Raw genomic sequence first — 25,272 nt, forward strand, 5'->3', positions numbered from 1 at the left:
TCTTTAGGGAGAAATGCTCAGAGGGTCTAAACTGCATGACCAGCAATATGCTGGGGGAGGAAAGGTTCCCCTGGGGACAAGGTTCTTGTTTTCCCAGTTTTGCCCCTTGCTAGGCGTCTGGGGTTTCCTGCCCTGGTGAGTCTCTGTGCCCGGCCCGGCATCCTTGCTCTGCTCATGTCTAACAGAAAGTACCTGGGCAGGTAACTTGCCATTTCCCCCTCACTTCTGCCATTTTACTGAAAGCCCAGGAAAGCTGGTAGGGAAAAGGGAGGAGAGGAGTGGAGACTCCGCTCGGGCACAACCGGCTAAACAATCCCACAGCTAACAGCTCCCAACGCGGACGGAACACAAAAAGGCAACCACCCGAGGGCCCGAGAGCGACGCAAAGCCGGCAGAGCCTGGAGGGGGCGAGATGCTGAAAGCGGCCCGCGGCACCGTGTTTCCCGTGTTTCCCAGCTTCCCACCTGAGGGCAGGCTGAAGTCAGCAAGCCGGAGAGCTGGCCGCCCACAGAACAAACTTCCCAGACAGACAGACAGAGGCCAGTGGAAGAGAGCTGGAGTCAAGAGCTGAGCCCGTACAGCCACGGCCCGTGGGTTTTGCCAAGGTTGGCGGAACGCTCAGCAGGGAAAAACTCTCTTCAACAAACAGTGCTGGGACAACGGGACATCCAGGAGAAAGAATTAAGCGGAATTCCTACCCTACACCATCCAGACGGGCTGACACTAAGTGGACCAATGACCTAAATCTAAGAGCTAAACCATAAAACTCTTAGCGCAGGGTCAAATCTTCACGACCTTGGATTTCGCAATAGACTCTTGGATAAGACAAGAAAAGGAAAAGAGTTAAGTTGGACCTAACGTAACTTCAGTGTCAGCCTCTCAGGAGTGGAATATTAAACTGATCAGTCTGGATCTTCCCGGCCAGCTCTAGAGAGGCGATCTGCCTGGTAAGACGCCCAGCCCTCCCCGAGGAACAGGGACTTGGCCGGAAATAATCCACTTTTCAACTTCCTGGTGCTGCCCCGTTTCTGCCTATAGAAGCCGTCCACTTGGCACAGCTCCTCAAAGAACCTTTCTGTTTACTAGATGGGATGCTGCCTCATTTATGAATCACTCAATAAAGCCAATTAGAGCTTTACATTTACTTGGTTGAATTTTTGTTAACACTGGTGAGAATATAAAATGGTTCAGTAACTGAGAAAACAGCCAGTTCCTTAAAAGTTGAGCATGGAATGACCCTATGAACTAGCAATTCCACTCCTAGGTATCTACCCAAAAATAGTGGGCACCCAAACCAATCCACATGCGCATATGTTCATCGCAGCACTATCCGCAATAGCCCCAAAGTGGAAACAGCACAAATGTCCATCAACAAATGAACGGATAAACAAATGACGGTATATAAGACAATATGCTTATAATGAATGCAAAGACAGTAAATCCTTAGAGAGCAGACAATACATATTACTATATAAAACCAAATGGAAATTTTAGAACTGAAAAATAAAATATATACAATTTTAAAATCACTGGGTGGGTGTAACAGCAGAATAAAGACAATCAAAGAAATAGTGAATTTGAAGATATACCTATAGAAATTATTCAATCTGAAGAACAGAGAAAAAAGATTGAAAAAAGTGAACAGAGCCTCAGGGACTTGGATCGACACATCTAGCACAGGCACTGGTGAAGTCCTGAAGGAGAGGAGAGAGAGTGGGGCTGAAAAACTATCTGAAGAAAGAATGGCTCACATTTCCCCCAATTTGGTGAAAGGCATTGACATACAGACTCAAAAGGGTCCGTGAACCCCAAGTAGAATAAATACAAATAAAGTAAAACCATGCCTGGAAACGTCATAGTCAAACTTCTGAAAACCAAAGATAAAAAGGGGACAAAGGATGTTGTGTCCCATTATCAGCTGTGCCTGTTCTTTGTGTCCCAGCAATGGAATTACGAGGGGGGCCTGGCACAGCCCGGGGATCATTCCAGTGTCCTGCTGAGACAGAAGCCTTCCCATCACATCACCTGGGGTGAAGGGACCTGCAAAGGACACTTGGACGACGTAAGGAGAGAGAACCTTTCTCCCACGCTTCATCCATTCTTCCCATGGGATATGGGCCCAGAAGGACCACAGGGGGAGCAGCTTCGTCAGGGGCTCTCCCAGATCTAGGATGAGCAATGCTGCATGGGCACCACTCTGGCAGGGGTGGTTCTGGCTTTCAGTTTTGGGGACATGAACTCCAAACTCTCAGCTTGGAAGCCAAGGGCACTGACCATCTGGTTTCTTCCTTGTCATTCCCAGTAGAGTGAGCAGCGACCCAACCCTCTACCTCTTCCACCCAGCACCTGACTAATGGTCCCACCATCAGGCCTGCACTTGGCAGCACCCCCAGCCTGAGCTCGCACCTCCACATTCCAAATCCTAACCCAGTTCAAATGTCCCATCTTCTGCAAAGTCCTTGCTGATCCCCCAGGGGGATGGCACCTCATCCCTTTTTGATGACTGCTGCCTAGTTCATTTGTTTAACAAATAAATGATTTGTTAACAGATCATAAAAATTATCATTTATTTAACAAACACTTATGTAGCGTTAACTATATGCCAGAAGCTCTTCTAAGACCTTTACAAATAATAACTTGTTTAATCTTCACAACCACCTCACGAAGCAATTAGTACCCTCCCCAATTTACAAGTAGGAAAACTGAGGCTGGGGGGGGGGGGTTAGGTGGCTTGCTCCTATCCATGACCTTACTTCTCCGCTGGTCTGTCCAGTGCTGGAGGCCCCTTCAGTTGGTTAAGTAGAGGTACAGGAATCCCAGAGCTCTGCCCAGGGCACTAGGAGGCAGGGAGGGGGGCAGGGAGTAAGGAGGGAAGAGGCCTTCCCAGCCCTGGCCCAATTCAGCTCCCTCTGCTCTGCAAAGCAGGGACGGGCAGGGAGGGCGTCACAAGTCTAGCCTAATGCCCTGGGACCCTGACCCCTCTACAAGGTCAACTCCACTCCGCTGCCCCCACCCCTCCCTGGGCTGCTCTGCCTTCCCGGGTGTTTAGTGGGTCCGCGCTGGGGAAAGAAATGCCCTTAAATACATGATCCGTTCCCACAAGAGCTCTCCCGTGCTCTTCCCTGGAGGATTTTCAGTTTTGTTTATTTAACAGGCGCTTCCTTTTCAGGTTCTTCCCATATCAAAGGCGGCACCGCAGACAGACCGTTAGCAAAGCAGCAGGGCCTCCTCGGGTTGTTTTTCCAGGAGGACTAGGTGGGGCAGCGGGGCCCCTGCTCGCTCCCAGCCCCCTGTGCTGGGGCGGGACCGGGCCGAGGCTGGGGCAGGGCTGCCCTCTGAGCAGAGAACTGCGGCCCAAAAGAGACCGCTTTAGGCAACCGGCAGCTGCTCCGTGCACCCCCATGAAAGCTGATGGAGCCGAAAGCACAACTGTAGGGGGCCTCTGGCCTCTTACAATGGACCTTGCTGGCTGCCTGTTTGAGCCAGAACTTGCCCCTGCGGCTGGCTACTTTCCTTTCGTGACCGGTCAGCAAGGTGTTTAAAATTACTTAATATAAGTGCAGACATGAGTTACCTCGTGACCAGTCAGCAACGTTTGGACGCAGAAACACGTGTATACTCCTGACCAGTCAGCAAGGTGTTATTAAGATTGCAACAGTGGCAAATGAGCTCTCGTGCTTCCCAAACTTTATTGCACATATACACCTGGGGATCTTAAACACAGATGCTGATTTATCAGCTTTGGGGGGGGGGGGTCCAGGTTCTGCATTTGTAGCCAACTGCCAATGATGCTGATGCTGGGGCAGGGGGTGGGGGTACAAAGTACCCATGCAGCCAAAAGCTTGAATTAACCTGGCTTAAGCTGGGGAAGACACAATCCTAATAACGGAGGTAGTGGTAATGCTGTTATTAGTATCCAGTATTTACTGAGCACCTACTATGTGCCAGACGCCCCATGCCACTGCAGACTATAGTAGGAGAATCTACCCAGTGTGGCAGGATTTCCCTGGTCTCCCTGAGAGGGTCAGCCAGTCTGCAGAGAGGAGGAAACTGGATATAGGAGGATTAATGTTTCCTGAGCAATGTGTATTGCTGCGCCATTTTACAGATGGAGTCACTGAGGCTGGGAGAGCTTGAAGATCTGGCTAAGGTCCTACAGCTAACAAACAGCAGGGCCAGGATTCTGGCTGCGGTGCACTCAGGATTTGAAGACTGGCTTTTGTACGAAGCTGCTCATGGGCTAAGGAGACAGGCAGTGCATACCAGACAGGACCAGACAAGCAGGCACCCGAGACACGGGGCTGAATTCCAGATCCCTCAGCCCCATTGTCCTGCCCGTGATGACTGATATGGCCTCCTGGACACAAACGGGGAGCCCTGGAGAAGTTTCCACACTTGCTCACTGTCCTGCCTCACCTTGTCTTACCCCGGGCCTGGGACAAGATAGCCCCTGGCCTTTTCAGTCCCGGGAGAGGCAGTGGGGGCGCAGGGGAGACAGAAGCAGGAAAAGAGGATCCTGGATGCTGGGTACTCTGATGTGACAGATCAGGAGACCGAGGCCAGGAGAGGGAGGGGACTCCCTGGAGGGTCTCACCAGTGGGCGGGACCAGCCTCCTGGGCCAGCAGCCTGTGCAGTCGAAGGGACCCTGTGCATAGAAGAGCCCACTCTCGGGTTAATGTTCTGCCACCACTACCTTGGAATTTTTTTTTTTATATACGTATTTATTGATTTCAGAGAGAGAGGAAGGGACAAGGGGAGAAAGAGAGAAACATCAATAATGAGTCATTGATCGGCTGACCCCCCTACTGGGGATCGAGCCGCAATCCAGGCATGTGCCCTGACTGAGAATCTAACCGTGATCTCCTGGATCCTAGGTCAATGCTCAACCACTGAGCCACACCAGCCAGGCCACGTTGGAATTCTTAATGTTTTGTTAACAAGAGGCCCGCATTTTCATTTTTCACTGGGCCCTTTAAATATGTCACCAGTCCTGCCAGTGACTTAGAGGTGGTACCCTGGCTGGACTCTGTCTCGGAGCTGTTTCTACGTAGCAGTTGAGCAGGGCTGAGCTAGACAGAGCCGTGTCTGACGGGCAGGCCGGTGCAAGCCCACACCCCCATGCAGCCCGGAGAGCCCGAGGACTGGAACGCAGATGGAAAATGCAGAGGTGAGGCCTGAGCAAGGACCTTCTGGGGGGCCAAGAAATTGACATCCAAGAACAGTGCCTCCGGGAGGCCTAGGACAGCTCCAGTGTCCTCCTCTGTCTGTGGTGAGAGACCAATGGGTTTGCCAGGGCTGAGGAGGGGACCTGAGGAGCCAGCTGTCTTCAGGGTCTTGGCCTCTCCAAGGAAACCACCACCCAACACCACCCAAACCCTGTGGGCTGGGCACATGAAGGGCGCTCAGCTGTGCCAGCGTGTCCTGGGGTCTCCGTGCAATTGGAGCTGAGCCCTTGGCGTGGCTTCTGGGGTTGGCCAAAGAAGGAAAGAAGAGCCAAGTGCAGTTGGTTCAGAAACGCTGGCCTTTGGAAGTCCCAGCTCAGAGGGGAGGAACCACTGCCAGGCATTCATTCTTTGGGGGGCCACCGTCCCCGGGAGACAGGTGCTGGCATCAGGAAGAGCTGAGAAAGGAATGTGGAGCCTGGGGCAGGACAGGGAGAGGCTGCATCAGGCCCAGCACATTCTGGGAAGATGGTAACAGGGAGGGCAGAGTGTCCTGGGGCCTTGCGGACAACCCAGGGGTCTTGGCCCCAGGGGCCTGGTCCACGTGGGTCCCAGAGGGTTTCTGGATTGTGTCTAGTCTACTGGGGTAGCCTCTTAGGCCTGCAGCCCCTTCTCCGTTCTGGACTTCCTGGGGCCCACATCAGCATCTTAAATTTTGGGGGGGGGGAAATGGCCTGATCTGTGGTCATGACGATGGTCCTATCCAACCTTAAATGTGCTAATACACACAGGGCCCTCAGAGCGGAGCCCAGAGAGGGTTGGCATCATATAAATAGTGGCTATTGCCCAATCTCATGGGTTCCAAATGCATTTCACATCTCCAGAGCCAGAATGCACCTCATTGCAGATGAAACAGCAGAAGGTTTTTCTTTCTCAGGGGCACATAAAATAATGACATGTCTTACAATGGAGCTTAGGTTCAATCATATAGGGAACAATGACTATGGTGACTGTACCCATCAGATTGCATCTTTTTCAGTGATACCTCCTTCCCTGTGAGTTGAGTTCTGGTCCAGAAACAGGCATAGAGACCCCAGGATGCTGGCGAGGGTAGGAATCTGGGATCCCCAGGGGAGGATGCTCCTGAGGGATGAACACAAAGTCACCGGCAGGGGCTGGGGCAGGCTCGCAGAGTCCTCGGCAGATGGTCCAGGAGCACGGTGGGCAGAGGGTGCGACAGGGCTCCTCACTCACACAGCAATATCCCAGGTGTTGGGCTCCATGCGAGGTCTGTTCTTCAATATCTTGTCAGACAATCCTCCCAACAACCCCACGAGTTTTAGGTCACCTACTGCCCCTTTGGGAGGCTCCAGGACCTAGAGCCAGAGGGGGGTGCAGGGAAAAGGACCACAAGCCCCAAACATGCCCATCACACATGTGGACAGATGGGAGTCGCTGTGCTTTTGTGTGTGGCTCCCCACCAGAAGCTGGTTGCTACCAGGGAGAGCATGTGTCCCCAGGTGTAAGCATCCTGAGGGGGTGTCAGTCTCAGCAACCCACTCAAGAAAGTGGCTAAGCACAGTCTGACCTTGGTGGTTAGTGGCCACTTAGGTGTGAATCTGCTGCCTGTAACTGCTGCCTGGCAACAGAGACGATTAAAAAAAAGGACCCTTAGAGGTTCTCGTCTGTGTAACAGGTCGAGAAGAGAAATGGATGACATCCAGGCTGGAATAGAAGTTACAGCGCCTGCAATGGGAGATAACCTGATCATCTACGCAGAAAATCCAATGAAGCCTACAAAAAAGTTCCCAGAACTAATCACTGAGTCCAGTCAAGTCGCAGGGTGCAAGATCGACATGTCAAAATCAACTGCATTTCTGTATCCTGGAGACAAACAACTGGGAGTTGAAATAAAAAATAACATTTACAATTGCATCAGAAACATGAAATATTTAGGGCTAAATCTGACAAGTGATGTACAAAACCTGTACTTTGAAACCCACAACACGTTGCTATGTGAAACAAAAGAATGAAAGAATAGGCTGGGGCAGCTTCTCAGGTCACCCCTCTGGACATCACCTGGTTCTCACCTCTCTTAGCATCTCTCACACTGCCCTGTATTCCCGACCACACGCTTGATGCCCTTACTCGACAGCAAACAATTTGAGAACAGGGACCAGCCTGAGCCTTTGCTGGATCCCAGGCACTGTGCTTGGCACACAGTAGGTGCTTTGAAAATGCCTAATGAGCCAATAGAGGTTCATAGCCTTTGCTATCTATCCACACATTGGGATTACTTTGGACCTTCCAGGGAAAGCTGCTCCCGCCAGTGATGACTTTGTGTGTTGTCTTAACCAAGCTTCCCACAGTCCTCTGTGGTAGAAACAGAGTCCGCCAGAGCCAAGGTGGCTTAGCACAGTCACCACTGCCATGCCCTAACTTGTCCTCAAACCTCTAGGCTAGTCCTTCTCAAAGTGTGGTCCCCCAAACAGTGAGCGGCAACGGTATCACTGGGAACTTGTTAGAAAGGCAAACTCCCAGGCCCCACACCGACCGGCCACATCAGAAGCTCTGGGTGTGGGGCCCGGGAACCTGCATTCCGGCAAGCCCTCCAGGGGATCCAATACAGGCTCAGGTGTGAGCCCCATGCTATGGCTGCCCTCTCACCTCCACCCTGAGGCAGATTACACCTGGGCTCCAAGAATGTGCCCCCGAGGTTCCAGATGCAAGGGTACCCCTCGGTCATTCAGCCTTCCTCCAATCCCGAGGAGCCCCAAACCCAAGCACCATGACGGGGCCACTCCCCTCCCCCATCCGCTGGCATCTCGGAGGCACGTCTCTGCTTCGGCCTGAACTCTTAGCTCGGCTCGGAGGCTCCAGGGCCCCTTCAGCTCTTCCACAGCAGAGGCCGGAGTTCAAGGCCTGCTCTCCGCACCCTGGGCTGGACATTCCAAGTTCCTGGACAGACAATACGTCCTAACATTGCTGGCGAGGTGGCGCGAAGTGGCAGGCAGGGGACGGAGACAATGGGCCTGTGTTTCTCCCACGCCTTCCTAAGGCAGCTCGCAACCAGAGCTCGGAGGGAGCTAAAACATCAAAAGCACGGCGACCCACCCAACCAGTCCACTTGCCTCTGCCCAGTGCCCAGGCTGCCGGGGTCGCTTATCACAGCCTCCCTCGCACCCTGGGGCCGAACAATGTTCCTTTTTCCTGGAGCTTTCCAGCATCTTCTAGGTTCTTAATCCACCAAGGCCTTAGGAGGACAGGGTCAAGTGCCAACACCTCCTCTCCTCTCTAGGACATCCAGCCCTCTGTCTTCCCGGGGTAGGGAGGACAGCCAGGGACAGAGCTCTCCAGCCACCCGGGGCCACAGGCAGGAGTGGCTGCTCTCACGCTGGCCGATTCCTCTTCATTAGGGCAATCACATCAACACTGACAGTGGCGTATTTATTCCCATTCTGACGACAACTGTTTTTCACTCAGTGATGCACAGCCCAAGGAGCGGAGGGCAGAGCTGATGTGGACTCCCCTCGGCCCTCCTTGGCAGCTCTGGGCCCCCGATGGCCTGCCTGCCAGCCCCTCCCTTGCCCACACTCACTCTGCCAGGGCTGGGAGAAGGGGCTCCAAATGGGGAGGTCAAGGGCCACTTGGCTGAGCTGGCCGGAGCTGGGCGAAGCCAACGTGCATGCTGCCCACAGGGAGGGGCCTTCAGGGTTGACCGAGCAAGGAGGCGCGCGTGCTGGGCACGCTCAGCAGCATTTCCTCCGACTGAGTGCTGAGTCCTTGAGTCAGGGCAGCGAGAGAGCAAACAGTGCTGGGGAAGGCTGGGTGCAGAGCCTGGGAGGGCAAGGATTCTGTGGAGTCTGCTTCTGGAAGCCCAAGAGCCTCAAGACGCATCAGGAGGGGTGAGGGAAACCGATGACCTGGAACATTTAGTTAGTGCTGCATGGGCAGGGCACGGGGCTTGGAGCTGCTGGGGCTGAAGCAGGGAAGCTAAGGCCTGGTTTGGCCGGAGGAAGGCCTCCCATTAACCTCGGCTCTCCTGGAAGGGACGTGCGTGCCCATGAAAAAGGCCCCTGCAGTGGACAGTTATCACAGGGCCAAACACCTCCTACTAGGAGTCCTCAGGCCTCACTCAGAGCCCTGCCCCAATTCTTCTGCAGTCACCATACGAGCGTGCGGTTGACGCCTGTCCGGCCTGCCCAGTCAAGCACCTCTCCTGGTCCAGAGACATGTTCCCGAATGATATGGAGCAGACTGGCTGAAGGTAAGAGAGGACCCAGAAAATGCCAGCCATCCAGCAGCAGAACCCCCTAGGGAGGGGCTGACAGCCTCACACTCACACCCAGCACCCTTGAAGGTGCTGCCATAGACCCCACAGACTAGTCATGGTGGATGGTTATGTTGGGGACACAACTGCTTCAGGAAGTATACAAAAAAATTATAGAAAAATTTAAATACAAATGGTTGAAATCATATACATACATATATATGTAAAGTGTCTAGTCTTACAGATGATGTGACCTAAGAAATCATCTCATTCAAGTCTTTCAAAACCAAGTTTTGACACATAGCCCTGAGGGTCCAGGAAGCCATAGGACAGAAGTACCACATCTTCCAGCAGCATTAACTGGCTTTAAAGTATCCTTATGTGGCCCTGGCCAGTGTGGCTCAGTTGATTAGGTGTGGTCCACGCACTGAAAGGTTGCCAGTTTGATTCCCAGTCAGGGCACATACCCGGGCTGCAGGCTCCATCCCCAGTAGGGGGCATGCCTCTTGATGTTTCCCTCTCACATCGATGGCTCTCTCCCCCTCTCCTTTCCTCTCAGAAAACCAATAAAAATATTTTTAAAAATAAATATCCTTTGTGTTAAAATAGAGTTCAGATAAACTACAGGATGGAATCCAAAAGTTCATGTATTTAAAAATTAAAATACTAAAAAGGAAAAGGTTGTGCGGACAGTGGGCAGCCTCAGACTGTGTGGCCAGACCCCCAGGACGCGAGTCTACATCACCACCCCTGGAGTCCATCGTGGAAGAACTTGGAAATGCTACACTTATGCCTCACACTTTCCCAGCAAAGACCCGGGGGCCCAAAGAGAACTGGTCTTAGTCTCTGAGGCCCACAGTCTCATGAGCCGCTTACCCTCTTTCTGACAATACCATCACCCCTGTAGGACCCTTCCTTAAAGGGTGGACTTCATTAATTGGGAACAGTAATTTATGTCTAATACCTCCATCCTGTTGATGAAGGGTTATTATCTCAACTCGAGGAGATTATAATTAAAGAAATCAGTCACACAGACATTAAAAGATCATTCAGAATCAACAAGGCCAAAGTGCCAAATGAGACATCAGATCATTGGCATCCTGAGAGCTTGGGTATTGGGGAGGGAGTGTTGCAGCTGCTGGGCCTTGGGTGGGGGGGCAAGGGGAGAGAGGAGGGAAGGGTGCTGATGGCTTCCTGGGCTGCTGAGGGCAACTGAGCAGGGCAGATGGCTAGGCAGGGGAAGGGGAGGTGAGACTAGCCCCTCAGAGGCCCAGGTTGTGCAGGGCTTGGTGTGGATGCCACAGCACTAGGGAAGCAACCAGGGAGAAGCCCATCAGTAGGGGGTGGTGATGTGAGAGGTCTGTGTTCAGATCCCATTGCTAAGACCCTGTGGGAGAGCAGATGGGGCCCCAAGAGAGGGCTCTGAGTTCCCTTAGAGGAGAGGCCATGGGGCTGCACCCCAGGCCCTCCCCCGTGCCCACCCAAGCTGGGGAGAAGCCTGTGGTAAAAAACAAAACAAAACAGCTCCCAAGTCCCAGAGCAGTATGGGGAGCCATTCATTCCTGAAGGCAATGTCTTAATCAAAAGCAATGGCTTGAGCAGCGGCTGACCTGCATCTACTCTCTCTTACATGGAAAGTGACCTGGGCAAGTGACTTAATCTCTCTGAACTTCAATGCTAATAAGGTTAACAGTGTTCATACTTGCTGGTCCAATGGCTTCATAGGTTGGGGGAAGAGAAAATGAGATGTCTGTGAGAGATGCTCACAGAAATGTGAGGTTTTATGAATGGATCTAGTAAAAACATTCACTCTAAAGCCTGAAGAGCTGACAACAGCTTACTATGCGGTCTCTCTGTGGCATATTTGCATTTTAAGCTGGAGGCAGATAATATCTTAACCAAATAAATAAATCCCTAATAGTGGAGGTGGAGGTGGAGGTGCCAATGGCAGGTCTCTGAGAGATGAAGGGAGCAGAGGTGTCTGAAGACAGTCCATGTCAAATTGCAAAGCTGGCCGTTTCCCAGATACCAAGAGGACAATAATGACAATGACAAACACTTATCCAGTGTTTACTGTACATGGAATGCTGTCCAAAGTGCTTAGCATATCTTATTAAACCCTGTCACAACCCAATGAGGTAAGGACTACTGTTATCCCCTTTTACAGGTGAAGAGACAGAGACACAGATTGGCTCACGGTTACCCAGGCAGTAAATGACAAGTCGGATTTGAACCCTGGGAGTTGTCCCTGTTTCAGGCTCCTTCAAGGCTAGTGCTGTCCTACCAGGGCTCTCTGATGGCACATTCTAGACTGGCTGTCACAGTCCAAAGCAGGGAATGGGGCATCTGAACCAGATTCATAATTGACCTACGCTCTATAGTGACAATGCGAGTGTCCAGGTATCCAGCCATATTTCTGACCGCTGCTCAGACTCTGAGCAAGACAAATGCCTCCCTTATTCGCACCTCCACAGAGGTGCCCTGGGGGGACGGTCGCAGGGCTCCCAGGCCCGGAGGGCCTTTCTGGCCCAGACACCTGGCCTGGGGAGTCTGATGAGCTGAGCTGTGCAGCCCTGCCTCCCTTCCCCAGGCCTGTCCCTTGCCCAGCACCACTCACTGGCCCTGCCTTCTCCCAGCCGGGATGGGATGACAAGGAGCGACCAAGATGTCTCCGCAACCCGGCTTGTTTTCCTTTCCATTGCAGGCCGTGGGGCGCTGCTGGCAGTCAGTCGCTGCTGGCCCATTTGTTGCTGTTGGCATCCCAAGGCCCCAAATTACGATGACTAATTCCCACCGCTTCAGGCCAGCTATGGCAACGTGCTCCAGGGGGAGCCGGGGTGGAAATCCCACAGGCAGCACCCTAACACCCAACATCAATTCCAACTCAGCCTCCTGACTCCCCAAGGGCCCAGGAGTCACAAAACAGGGAGCGAGGTTCCAGGAGTAGAGGGATGGGAGGGAGGTTCCAACCAGTCAGAGGACTCCTTCAATTGCAGCCGATCCTAGGATGATAACCAGCCAGAGAGACCAATTTCTTCATCAACACAGAGTACAACTGTCTAACAACCAGCTTGTTTTAGAAGGTAGTGAGGCCTCCACCACCAGGGGCATCCAAGCAGACATCAGATGGCTACGTGGCCCACGTTTGTGGGCAGAGGACAGCACTGGATGACTTCTCATGTTCCTTTCAAGTCTAATGCACTGACTCATGGGAATCCTGAGGACAGAGGAGTTTGTTCCTTACCGGTTAGCTCCCAGCCCAACTGCGTCCCATGGTACAAAGTCAAACGCATACCAATACCGTTTAACACATCATTTTAAAGTCGGCCATTCAGGCGCTGTTTAAACAGAGAACTGCTGTAAAGGACTTGGCCTCTTTCCCAGCCTCCCTTCCCTGATGGAACAAGGTTCCTGGCCCCACTCGGGCCTTCCAGGAGAGGACACAGGGAGAGGCGGTCGATAAGTATTTGCCGAACAAATGCATGAAAGGGAGGGTTTCTGAGGCAGGTGTCGGGCTCCCAGCGTGGCTTGGACTGTGGGTGGGGGTCCTGAGTCTGTTTGACCCAGGCAGGGGAGGTCTGCAGTGAACAGAAGCACCAAACTGTGAGGTTCATCTAACCACAGCCAGAATGTTCCATAATTCCCCGGAGGCGCGGGGCGGAGAGCCACTTCTCTGGCCCTGGGAGAAAGGGACATAGGCAACAGGGACACCCCCGGCCCACTCTCTTGTGTAGGGCTTTTGACATGTACCAGCTGAGCCCCAGGCAAGCGTGACACTCGGCCTTGTGGTAATTAGCAAGAGGCCCTGATCAATAAGTTATTTTTTGCTGTCAGTAATTAATAATTACAGCTTAGCCACACCATGTAATTAAACTTTCATCCTGCTCCCTCGCGTGCTGTTTGGCTTTTATTGTGATTAGCTACCAGCACTAAACTTTTTCCCTTTGGAGCCTTCAGGAGCTTCCAGGGCCGGGCTTCCCAACCCCCACTCAGGGTTCCCACTGCCTGGCTCGCCCAGCCTCAGCTCACACCCCCTTTTGTCCCTCCCCCAGGGAACTGTTCTCCTGAAAGAGCCTTCCAGACCAGCTGGCTGGGCTGCTACTGCCCTCCTGCTCCCAGCCTCCTCAGGATGTCCACCAGTAACCAGGCTTCCAGGCACATGGAAACTCTTGTGGGTGCCTGTTAAGATGCGGACGTCCAGGCTCCCCCTGCTGCCTCCAACCAGAGTACTTGGGAGTGGAGCCCAAGACTGTTGGACGGCCACTGAGACACAGTGATGGAGCCGCGGAAGGAAGGGAAGGGTCTCAAGTGAGAAAAAGGCATTCAAGGCCTATCTGGTGGGTGGCCCAGAACCACTCCCCATGGGCCTGGGCTTATAGTGTGAAAACAATAATAATGCTAACAATTACCCTCTCTGAAGCACCATCTAGGAGCCAGGCCCTTGCTGCTCCCTCCACCCCCAAACCTCAAATCCTCATATTGTCTCTACTCTTCCTACCCCCTCACTCACTCAGTTTGGGAAATAAATGAAAACTGTGAGACAGCCATTTGAAGGGGAAATGGTGAAATGGCTTAGGTATAAGCAGATGCTGTTGTCCAGGTCCAGTGACCAGAAGTGAGGTCTGTCACCAGGGAGGACCACTGTTGGGTCCCTCACTCTGTGCCATGATTGGAGAATGGGGCTCATAGGCTCAGAAGTGACAAAGTGCTGGTGACCTCAACCACCCCAAAGGTTAATGACACGACCTCAAACTTAAGGAGAAACTCCACTCTAACCCCCCAAAGCAGATTAGAAAGTGCCCATCCCCCCAGCCCTTGGCCTGCCCCTGCCCCCCCTCAAATGAAACCCTGTCCCCAAGCCTGGGTGGAGACCAAGTTCCCACAATCCCCTGCATCGTTTGCTGCCCAGGAGACAAATGGATAGAGTACTGGCTGGGGGCAGGAAAATACTCTCAGATCAGAGAACACAAATGGAGCAGCAGGGGACCCGGGCAGCCACTCTCAAAAAGGCAGTAAACAAGAGAAGCCAGAGAGGGAGTGAATCAATCAGAGAGACCTTCAGGCTTCTGACAGACAGGGCCAGCCCCTCCCCAAGGAGGCACAGGGACAGGAGGTGGCCTGGCCTTAACTTCAGCAGGATGGTGGAATCTTGACCTCAGGTGGAGGGGACAGGTGTGGAGTTGGAGCATGAAAGGGACTTGATGACTCAAAAGGAAGGACTGTCAGGTGTCCTGGGGGCTCCTCACGGGCCTAGGCAGGACAAGAACAAGTGAGCCACCTGGCCAGGGACATTACGCCATTGCTGGAGTCTGCGCTGTGATTACATTAGAAGAGTCCAGACAGAGGCTGACCCCCCCCCCCCATCCCCCTGTCCTGGCTTTTGGCTGGTAATCTCATGAGCATCTCAGAGCAAATCTGTGAGGTGCCCCAGGGCAGACTACAACCTGTTCCTACCTGGCAGCCTCACAGCCCTCCTGGGACCCGACAAACCCACCCCAATGTGGATGGTCCTGGTCCCAGGGCGAGAGGGGCTTAGAACCCAGTCCTTACTCTGCCCCAGATCTCCCTGCAGCCTTGGTCAAGTCACTTAATGCCTCTGGACCTCAGTTTTCCCATCTGCTAAATGGGTACTAGAATAAGCCGACCTCTGAGGTCCTGTTTGCAGGAAGATTTTATGAAGATCATAAAAATAATAATAACTTTTATTACCTTACATTTACAGGGCCCCTTAACAAAATTTCTAAGTGCTTTAACGTAAATTACCTTGCAAAATCCTCCCCTCGGTTCTGTGAGAGCTGATTATTTTCAGCTCTTTGATCTTGGCTCTCTGGTCTGCTTGACTCTGGGCGCACTGGGGTCCCCCCACCCCGCTCAGCAACCCCAGAGGTAGGTGGGGCCCCTTTCCCGGTTGCAGCCTCCGCAGGTGAGCAGCCTTGCGGCCGCGGGGGTGGGGTGGGGTGGGGTGGGTGGGGTGGGCACGTCCCCTCAGAGCCGGGGAGAGGGAAAGCCAAGCCCGGAGAATCCTGGAGCTCAGTCCAGGCTTGTCTCCCTCCGCCCCCAGCAGGCGCCGCTCGGTCACCGCTGGCACCACTGTCTGGGTCTGTGAACCCCAAAAGCAAGGAAACGCGGGTGCAGCCGCTCTCTCCTTCTGGGACCTGCCAGGCATCCGCCTCTGGAGGTGGGCAATGCGGACCACACCTCTTCATCCCTCCTAACACCCCCACCCCCACGCCCACCAGCCCTTCTCCACCGAGGGGCTGTTCCAGGCAGCTACAGGTCAGAGCAGCGGCTGCAGAGACAATTGAGTGGCCAGTGGAGCTGAAGGCAAAGGCAGGACCTGTGTGTCCGGGGGGATGGGAGGGGAGGGGAGGGGAGGGGGGGGGGGCCTCAGGCACCCTCTGGGCACCACCCCCTAGTGGGTCCTGGGCTGCACCACGACCTGGGCTCCTGGCCCTCACTGCGAGCGCGCCCCCGCCCCAGCCGCGGGCCAGGCAGCCGGGCGCGGGCTCTGTACGTGGCCAGGCCCGGCGAGTGCCCTCCCGGGGCCACCAGCAGGCACCCGGCACCCAGCACCCGACTCTGCTCCTCGGCGCCGCCCTCCAGCCTCACGCCCTCGCCCCGGGGCGCCGGCGCCCGCAGGGTAGGGCCTTGCCCTTCTCCAACGCCGAGCCCTCCGAGCCGGGGAAGCAGGAGCCCGGCCTGCGGGTCTCCGCGGAGCCGGGGCTGAGACCCGCGCGGCACGGCGCGCCCCTCCCTCGCAGGCCCAGCGGGGCACCCACGGCGGTGGGGGAGTAGCGACCCCTCCCCCACCTCATCTTAGGCTCTTCGCAGCCTCCCAGCACCGACTACCTTCTCGCATTCGGAAGCCACAAGTCTCGGAAACACCGCCCCACCCCCCAAACAGAGCTCGTAAAACTCGAGGAGGGGTTCCTGAAACTCCCTGGAGAGAGCTCTGCCCAGGGTAAGCCCGGGGTCCAGGAGGCCACCGGGCTCCCGCCCCCTCCCCGCCCCCTCCCTATCCCCACTTGGGGGTGGCCCTCCTACCTTGGGCTCTGGTCTGGGGGATCCAGTGCAGGGCCAGCAGAGTCCAGATCAGCGGCCCCCACATGGTGAGGGTGTGGGTGTGGGGGGGGTCCTCAGCACCGTTATAATCCTGGTGGGGTCCGGTACCCTGCTGCTTCGTCCCGGGGGACTTTCTCCGCGGCTCTTGCCTGGGGCAGTATATGCCCGCGGGGTGGGGGGCAGTTCTGGCGACCCCAACGCTCCCAGTCCTCCTCTGTCCAAGTTCGAGCCTGCAGCGCGCCCGGAAGGCGACCGGCGAGCTAGCAGCAAGAGAAAAGCCGCGCTCTCGGACTCAGGGTGCTGCTTCCCTGAGCACCCCAACTCCGACTTCGTCTCCCGGGCAGGGAGGCCTCCGCGATTCGGCCTGGTCCCCGGCCGGGCTTCGGAATAAAAGGACAACTTCAGGAAACTTCCTCCAGTGGCCACGTTGCCCGCCCCCCGCCCCTCCCCGCCCCCTGGTTGGGTCGTCCGGGCGGACGCAGTCACCGCCGTTCCAGGCGCTGGGCCCCGGGGGCCAGTCTGGAGCCGAGCGCGGCGGCAGGCGCGGGCGCGGGGGTTCTTTCAGCGACGCAGGTTTCGGGGGGCGCGGTTTGCATCGCGGTCCGAATCTCCCCGGAGCTGAAGTTTTCTTCTAACTTTGCAGGCGGCATCTAACGGGGCCGAGCCACCCCTATCGGCTCCACCGCCCTGGCGCCCAATCCGGGGACTCTCGGTCCCTCCCCGGGGGCGCTGGGCCCGGGCGCGCCCTCAGCCAGCTAGCAAACTTTGCGGGTCCCGCGGCCCCGCGCGCAGCTCCGCGCGCCCATGTCCGCGCAGGCAGCAGGGTGGCGGGGACGGCTGCTGGGCTCGGAGACCCGCGCTGTTGCCGCCTCCCGGGCACGGAGCCCCCCGCCGCCCGGAGGATGGAGATGGCCGGTTCTGTCCTCGCCGCGCCCTGGCCGGAGCTCTCGGCGAGACGCACGGGGAGAGCCCGGCGGGCGGCCCCGGCCCCGGCCCCGGCCCCGGCCCCGGGGGCGCGGCGCCTCCAGACGCCCGGCGCTCGCCAACTGCCCGCGCGGGAGGAGCAGCGGCCCCCCGCCCGCCCCAGCGCCTCGGCCGCCCCGCCGCCGCCCGCCTCGGCAGCCGCCGCCGCTCGCCGAGCCCGCCGCCCTGCGTTTCCCCCGCTCGGTGTCCGAACAACCGCTCCTGCCTGCGCCGAGCCGGAGCTGCGGGGGCAGCGCGAGCCGGGGACGAGCGCGGCGGAGGCGGAGGCGGCGACGCGGAGAGGGGGGCCGAGCGCTACCCAGTGGCCGCGACTGGAGAGCAGCCTGCGCGCGGGGAGGGGGGGCGGCGGCCCCGAGCCAGGCCCGGGAGCGAGCCCCGCAAAACACATCTCATCTGCGCGGCCGCGGGCGCCCAGCGTCTCCGGGACCCGCCGGGGGGCAGCAGTGCCAACCTCTTACGGCATGGAGGACGGATAGGCATCGGGCCCCTCCGCGCTCTGAGCCCCGCTCGCCTCTCGGAGGCCTCCTCTGATTCCCACTGTCTGCCGTAGTCAGGAGCCCCGCCACCCTTTCCCGACACTGAGTGACAGAGGTGGAGACTATGTTGGGAAGAGAGACTCGGCCCGCTGGTAGATTCTAGTTTCTTCTTCCCGGGTCAGGCTTTCAAAAGTCTGGAAACGCTCAGGGCAGAGAGCAAGACAAAAGGGAGGCCAGGGACTTACAGATGGCTGAGAGAGTGAGGCCGGTGCCAAGATCTATGCATTCTTTGTTTGTTCTGAGTGCTGTTTGCAAAGGGCAGAAGGGAAAGTGGTGAGGGAACCACAAGAGGAGGACTGCGAGGCTTCCTCCCTGGTGCAGAGCCGGCACCCCCGTGGCCAGAAGCCCAGCTCTAGGCTGCAGGACCCAGTTACACTTTCCTGGGCACCAGACTGCTTTCCTTCCCCAATCCCTTCCTCCATTTAATATGTATGTATAATACTTTATGACCGTGTTGGCATAAAAACAAATATATTAATACTACATGCTAAAATATTTTCTTCAACTAGAAGTTTATTTATTTCTTCTGATTTTAAAAGAAATTAAATATTTTCCCGGGTCCCTGTCTCTTTGCCTGATGAGTCACATGGAAGAGTGGGCCCTGCTGGCTTCAGAAGCAAAGAGCCGCTGAGACCCGCTGCCTTTTGCCATGGCGCTTTCTCCTCTCATTCCCTGGTGGCCTTCTCCACCCCAGAGGGTGCCCTGTCTGTAAGCAAAGAGTGAAACAGCACCCTACAGACCACAGCTGTTCTCCCGTCTGGGGAGGACCTAAGCTCTCAGTTGGGGTAGTGATAGCACCGGGCGGGAGAGGGGGTGTCACAGCTGGACATCCGTAGGCCTCTAACAAGGGTGTGTGGCCATCAAGGGGAAGGAGGGCTGGCCAAACCTAGACCACCTGCCCCCAAAGCCCCCTCACTTACCTATCAGCCAGCCAGAAGGGCTTCGGCCTGGGATGGAGCACAAGCTGTCAGGGGGCTGCTGAATGGGCCCAGCCAGCGAAAACATTTCATTACTTTTATATTCTCATTTCACCTGCCTCGAAAAAAGAACTGTGGGTATTTTCTGAAAATGGTTGAGAAGCTAGCCTGCCTTCCCTACAGTTCTTCAATCACCTAATTCAAACAGTGTTTTGTGATTTCCCCCTGACAACCTCTGCTCCATCCCAGGCCAAAGCCCTTCTGGCTGGTGATGATGGGCAAGTGGCTTGGGTTTAGCCAGCCTTCCTTCCGCTTGATGGCCACACACCCTAGTTAGATGCCTAAGGATGCCCAGCTGTGACCTCCCCTCCCCCAGGTGCTCTAACTACCCCAGCTGAGAGCGCAGGTCCTCCCCAGGCTGTGGGGAACAGCTGTGGTCGGTAGGGTGCTGTTTCACTCTTTGCTCACAGAGGGGGCCTGAGAGCCAGGTTTGCAGGGAACCTCTCCTCTGCCTCAGCCGACGGGGGACCAGCAGAGAGGCTGTATCTCTGGTGTCAGAGGGGGGGAGTCACATCGGCACAACTGCCTGAAAGCTTGGTGGGTTCCATCTTTTTCGTGTCTGATCCCAGACTTCCAGAAGCCAGGACTGTGAACAGAACGCTCTTGGGGCTCCGAACAACATTTCTCTTTGTAAAAGGAGAGACATGGTGGCACAACCAGCTGTAGCTCCAGCACCTTCTCCTGGGAGTTTAATCCCCAAAGGCCAGGGCAGGGGACAAACCAGAGGCTTCGGGGAGGGAGGAGGTTTCCTTTTGTGATGGGAGTTGCCAGGCACGCTGGCATGTTAGCAGGGCGGACAGCACCCCACCAGTACCTCTTACGGCACGTCTGCCTCCATCCCTGCCACTTGGAGAAGATGACTCACGGGCTCTTTCTGGGCTCAGCCTGGATGCACACTCGGGAAGGGAGCTGCCTGATTTTGCTTCTTATCTGAGTGAGTTTCGCTGGCCCAGGAGGAGGCTGAGCAGGGAGCCTGCCACTCTGAGAGGGGCTCATTACTGGGAAAGTTACTTGCAGACACGATGACCTCATTCTTGCCACCAGCGGTGTAATTAGAGGCTGCAAACGGCGCAGTTACGGTGGGTGCCGCATCAGGAGAGGCTGAGCGGCTTTCCCAGGCTCCGCACCGCCTCCCTGTTGCAATCCTGCCCCTCCTGATTGGAGTCTGTGCCTACAGCCTTCCTGGAGAGCGCAGGACAGGGCCCGGGCCTGCTCCCTCATTTCTGTCCCATCCCCCAATATCCCCAGAGCCAGCACTTCGGAGAGGGCGCTTCATCGCAGACACGCTCTGTCCATACATTTCACTGGCAATTCGAGGTGTGTGTGGGGGGAGCAGTGGCAGAGAGGAACACAATTCGTTTCAAAAAAGAAGGCCTGACTCCGTCTGCTTCGTCTCTCCCCTTCCCCCTTTCCAAGTGGGTGCTGTGTGTTTAAAATCCCCCCTCTTAGAAAAACCTTCACTGAACCCCAACAGGGCCCTTCCTTGGCCTCTCATGCTGCACAGAGTCAGTGAGAGCGTTGCCGCAGGGCTTTGCCAGGGGCTTTGGAGCGCGAGGTGCATCGCACCACGGGCCGGGCAAGAGCAAGGAGACGAAACCCAGGACAGTTGGGTGGAGCTGCTCAATGTCACAGAAGGCCCCGCTCCTCCTTACCCCCCCCCCCGTCCCCCCGGCAGCAAACCTGTCCTCTGCCCCATTTCACACACAGAAACCAGAGGGTAGGCGAGGCAGAGTCAGCTTTTCAACATAATTGTTGTATATCTTTTTCTGTTTTTCATCTCAAATGTAACAGCAGCTAGAACAGAGTGTTCCGTTGCAGGGCCAGGTACAAGAGTCGCCAATGGGGACCAGGCGGGCGGCAGTGATACCAGAGAGGCAAAGACCCGCGCATCCCCTCCCTGTGCCCGCCCGTCCACACTCCCTCGTCCCCTGTCCCTGCTTCCCAACTTGTCCCAGCTGCTGCCCGCAGCCCAGAAGCTCACTCTCTGGCTACTTCGCTGAGGATCAGGAGGCAGGAAGCGTGGCCATCAAGGAGGGAAAGGGACTGGACGTGACTCAGTCTAGATGGAAAAGGGGAGAGGCGAGGAAAGGAGTCGGGACTGAAGTGGCTTTAAACTGCTGTGTTTCGGGGCAAAGTGCTTCCCTGCCCTGCCATCCTTCCCAACGCCACCCTCCCCAGCTCTTCATTCCTCCCAGCCCGCTCTCGGGGTTCCCAAGGGTGGGGCTGGGTAAGGACACACACACCCCCCCAGCAGGGACGTTCAGCGGAGCCACCTCTGCTGCACCTGAAGGGAGCGCAGACAACTAATTGCCTGAAACACGGCTTCCAGTAAATGATTAATGCGTTCTTCTTTCATTTTGTTCTGTTTTGAAGGTGGAAAAAGGGGAGTTGTAGAAGAGAGAGTGGTTTATTAATCTCCATTGGAAAATAGAGAGGCTTTGCGTCCCTGCCCAGTCAGCTCGCTCCGCCGTCACAAAGTACCGTGGAAATTTATTTCTCACGGAAATTTATTTCTCACGGCCCTGGAGGCTGGGAAGCCCCAGGTCACGGGCTGGCCCTGTCAGGTCTTGGTGAAGGCGCTCTCCCTGGCTTGCAGGTGATGGCTACTTTCTCGCTCAGTCTTCATAAGGCAGAGAAAGCGAGAGAGCTCTGGTCTCTCTTCTTCTTCTAAAAGAGCACCAATAACATCATGGGGGCCCCACCCTTATGACCTCATCTAAACCCAACTACCTCTCAAAGACCCCGTCTCCAAATATTGTCACACGGGGGGGGGGGGGTGAGGTTAGGGTTTTAATATACAAATTTTGGAAGGACACAGTTTAGCTCACAGCAGTCCTCTAATCCAGGTTCCACCTCATCCTCGATTACTATTATAATTTACTTTCACTCCCTTAGGGGGAAGGACCTAAGAGCACAGTGCATGTCCATGTCTGGGCTCGTGAGCAGCCTGCACGTTAGCTCCTCCTGTTAAAGTCAGAACTGCCATGGGTTCAGCTCTCATCCTCCGAGCCCTGGGATCTGATTGCTGGGGATATACTTAAACAGACTGAGGTTCCGCCTTCTGTGGTCCTTTCTGCTTTTGCTCACCAATTCTCCAGGAAAAAAGGGAAAAGAGACACGGGGCAATGGAGCAGAAACCCACCAATACTCATGCAGAAATGTGCAATGGCTTGCTGGTTGGGAGCCAGATGCAAGCCGGAGAGAATAGAGGTTAGCAGACCACAGGAGACAGCATTTTTAAACAATAAAATTGCTAAATGTAGGCTAGGCTGGGGAAGGAAGTGAAGGAAACAGACATCTTCTGTATCTGGGCCAGTTTCAGCCTCTGTGAGCCCTGGACTCAGCATGTCAGGGGTGCAACCAACTCTGGTGGAGAAACTCAGTGCTAAAGCTGGACAGGAGAGGGCGCGATTAACACACACTGCTAGAAGGTCCAGGAAGGAGGAAGTTGGTTGGGACAGAATGTGTACTTTGTGGTAGTTTAAGAAAGAAAACCAGCTCACATTTTACTCATGAATGTTCTTGTGTCTACAATAAAGTATATAAATACCACGGAGGAGCCTGCCTCTAGGTGGTCAAGACATTGATTTTTAAATTGAACAAGGATTTGGTATCATTTAGGGCCATTCAAAATCACAGAGCCATGAACTTGAGCAGGGTTTATGTAATCTGCTTAGTATAAGAAGAAACTGGCTCTGTCTTTCAGAGCTGTCAAAGGCAGCCTCTCCCAACTAGAAGAGTAAATATGTTTGATGGGGCACAGCTGACTTCAGCCATGCTCACCTCCTGGCCGGTTTGTAACCATGTCACACACAGGCCTGGCTCCAGGCTTGGCTCTTGCTGACCCCTGGCTCTGAAATGCCCTTCCTCCAAGTGTCCATGCGGCTCACTCCTTCCCCTTCACGATGACTCTGTTTAACTGGTACCTGACTAGGGAGGCCTCCTTGTCAATCACTTTGAAAAAGCAATCCCACTGGGAGGGAGGGTGATCAGAACAGTTGCTGCCTGGGCCACTCCACCAGCTCATACTGCTGACTCAGCAACCCCCCCCACCCCCGCATGTACACATACACACACACACACAATTTGCCTCATCCCACCTTCACACTTTCCCTTTAGCACAGTCACCACCATCTGATATACTACACGTTTTACTCATTAATTGATTGCCCCTCTTCTATCACTAGAATATAAGCAACTTGAAGGCAGGGATTTTTGCCTGTTTTGCTCTGTGCATATAAAATAATCGACATCAAACCAAGTGCTGGCATAGGCTCAATGAAATCAGAACAGCAGGAAAGTATAATGAAGTGTGAACAGCCTTTCAATTTCATTACTGTGTCTTTCCTGCTACTGACCTTGCAAATTAAGCTCTTTACACCTCAAATATGTGTTTCCGATATTTGTATTTACAAATAAATACAAATTTGCTGCTCCCTGAAAATTAACCCAATGATCGACTAATATCTGTAACATATGCAATCACACACAGTCATTTAATTTCTAAGAAGTAAGGTTTTTGCAGAACTAAGTAAGTCGAAAGGTGGCATGAGTTTCAGGCAGGAGGCCGCCTCTCGTCAACTATGCAATTGACGTTCTGAGCTGTGCTATGGCGGAGTTGGGCAGGCTTAGGGACTCTTGTCTCTATAAAAGTTTACACTAGGAATTCTGAAAAGCCACTGCAGATCCAATGTGGTTCAATTCATATCCGAAGCCCAAAGCCTCGCCATGCTTAGGATGAGATGGAGGCATTTTTTACAAGGCAAAATGCAAGGGTGGACACAAGCTGGGATGTGGCATCAGAGAGATTTTAAATATTAACTACCCGCCCTTTACAGAAAAAGCTTGCCACCTCTTGCTCTAGAAGAAAATGAAGGCAAGTAGTCCCAGGCCTGGCTGAGGATTCTAGGGGTATATGGCCAGATCATTAGCCTGCAGATACAACGATCAGTCCCCCTTTCAATACTTCCTGAAGCCCCCTGAGGGCAGCAAGCAGCCTGCTGATGTGAGATGATCCCAGCTTCCCTGCGGCTGACTTCTACCTGGTTGACAGCCACACCCAGCAGGGATTTATACAATATAAATATGCTCTGTCTTGGGTGCAGAAGCACCAGCCTGGTTTGCTGGTATCACTTTCTCTGCTCAGGGCCCTGTCGATTTCAGGTCCACCCTATCCACCCGAACCGACCTCTGCGGGCTGGCTCCTTCCTCTGCTCTGGCCCGCACCGCCTCCTCCTGGTCCTTGGCCTCTGCTGGCTTGGGCTCATGGCCTTGTCAAGTTTCTTCTCCTCACGCCAGAGCCCTACATATAGAAGGCTTAGGCTGAGGTCAGCCCTGCCCGCTAGTGCTCTGATCAATACAACCAGGAAATTTATAATTTGGGATTAATGAGTTTGGGCCTCTTTTCCTTTCTAAAAAACCTTTTATTATGTACTCTATTTAGGACTAAATCTCCATGATTCTTACAAGCTGAAAAAGTGTAAGGGTTCCCTGGAAACCCCTACTCCCCTCACCCTGACTGACAGCTGTTCTCTCCTGGCTGTCCTATCCCACGTCCTGACAACCACCCAGCTCATCCCGGTGCAAATCAATCTCTCGACATGCTGGTTTTTTTAGTGCATTCTGTGGAATCCCATTTTGTTATGGGCATGCATTTCCTTTACCCTAAAGCAATTTCCTTGTGTCCTGCTTTCACCTCCCTATCTTAACTGAACTCTGAATTCCCCCTAAAGATGACTCCAAGAGACAGGACCACCTCTAGTTCCCAGCGCAGGACGGGGCAGACACTGAGAATCCACGTCTGCTGCTTCAAGTCTCTGCCACTGGCCTCTCCTCATCTCTCATGGATGACTTCACCTGACCCCTCATTTCTAAACGACTGTACCTCATCTTTTTCTGTTTTCTTCAACCCTCGACTTCCTCTAGATGAAGTCACGAAGTCAGATCTGTAGACCTTGGACTTAATTAATTTCACTGCTTTGCTTTTACTGAATTTCAGGTTGTCATTATACCAGTAGACCCTTGGAAAGATGATATGAGAAGCAGCCCCAAGGTTCTTGTTAAATAAGCTGTGCTTCCCACCAGAGCCTCCTTGCATTGGGAGGAACAGTTTAGCTGGGTATATAAAAGCCCAGGTTCAAAATCGTCTTCCCACAGAACATTGTAAGGTATTTCAGCCCCTGTATTTCTAATAAAACCTAGGATACCAGCTTTATCCTCAGGGCTTTCCAGACAATCTGCTGCTTATCTTGGGAGAGAAGCTCTGGTCCTTGTTCTGAAA

General features: G+C 54.5%; 1 protein-coding gene across 1 annotated transcript in view; it reads right to left on the reverse strand.

Annotated features, from left to right (window-relative positions):
* Positions 1–16,933, reverse strand: part of SDK2 (sidekick cell adhesion molecule 2) — a 181,217-nt gene extending 164,284 nt beyond the window's left edge. Inside the window, exon 1 of the mRNA XM_087826335.1 lies at positions 16,478–16,933. Within this exon, the coding sequence (XP_087682461.1) occupies positions 16,478–16,541 (64 nt within the window). The 5' untranslated portion in view covers positions 16,542–16,933. The remainder of the gene's footprint in view (positions 1–16,477) is intronic.
* Positions 16,934–25,272: the final 8,339 nt, after the last annotated feature.

The sequence above is a fragment of the Miniopterus natalensis genome, chromosome 17 (genome assembly GCF_054644295.1).
Source record: "Miniopterus natalensis isolate mMinNat1 chromosome 17, mMinNat1.hap1, whole genome shotgun sequence".
Taxonomy (NCBI): domain Eukaryota; kingdom Metazoa; phylum Chordata; class Mammalia; order Chiroptera; family Miniopteridae; genus Miniopterus; species Miniopterus natalensis.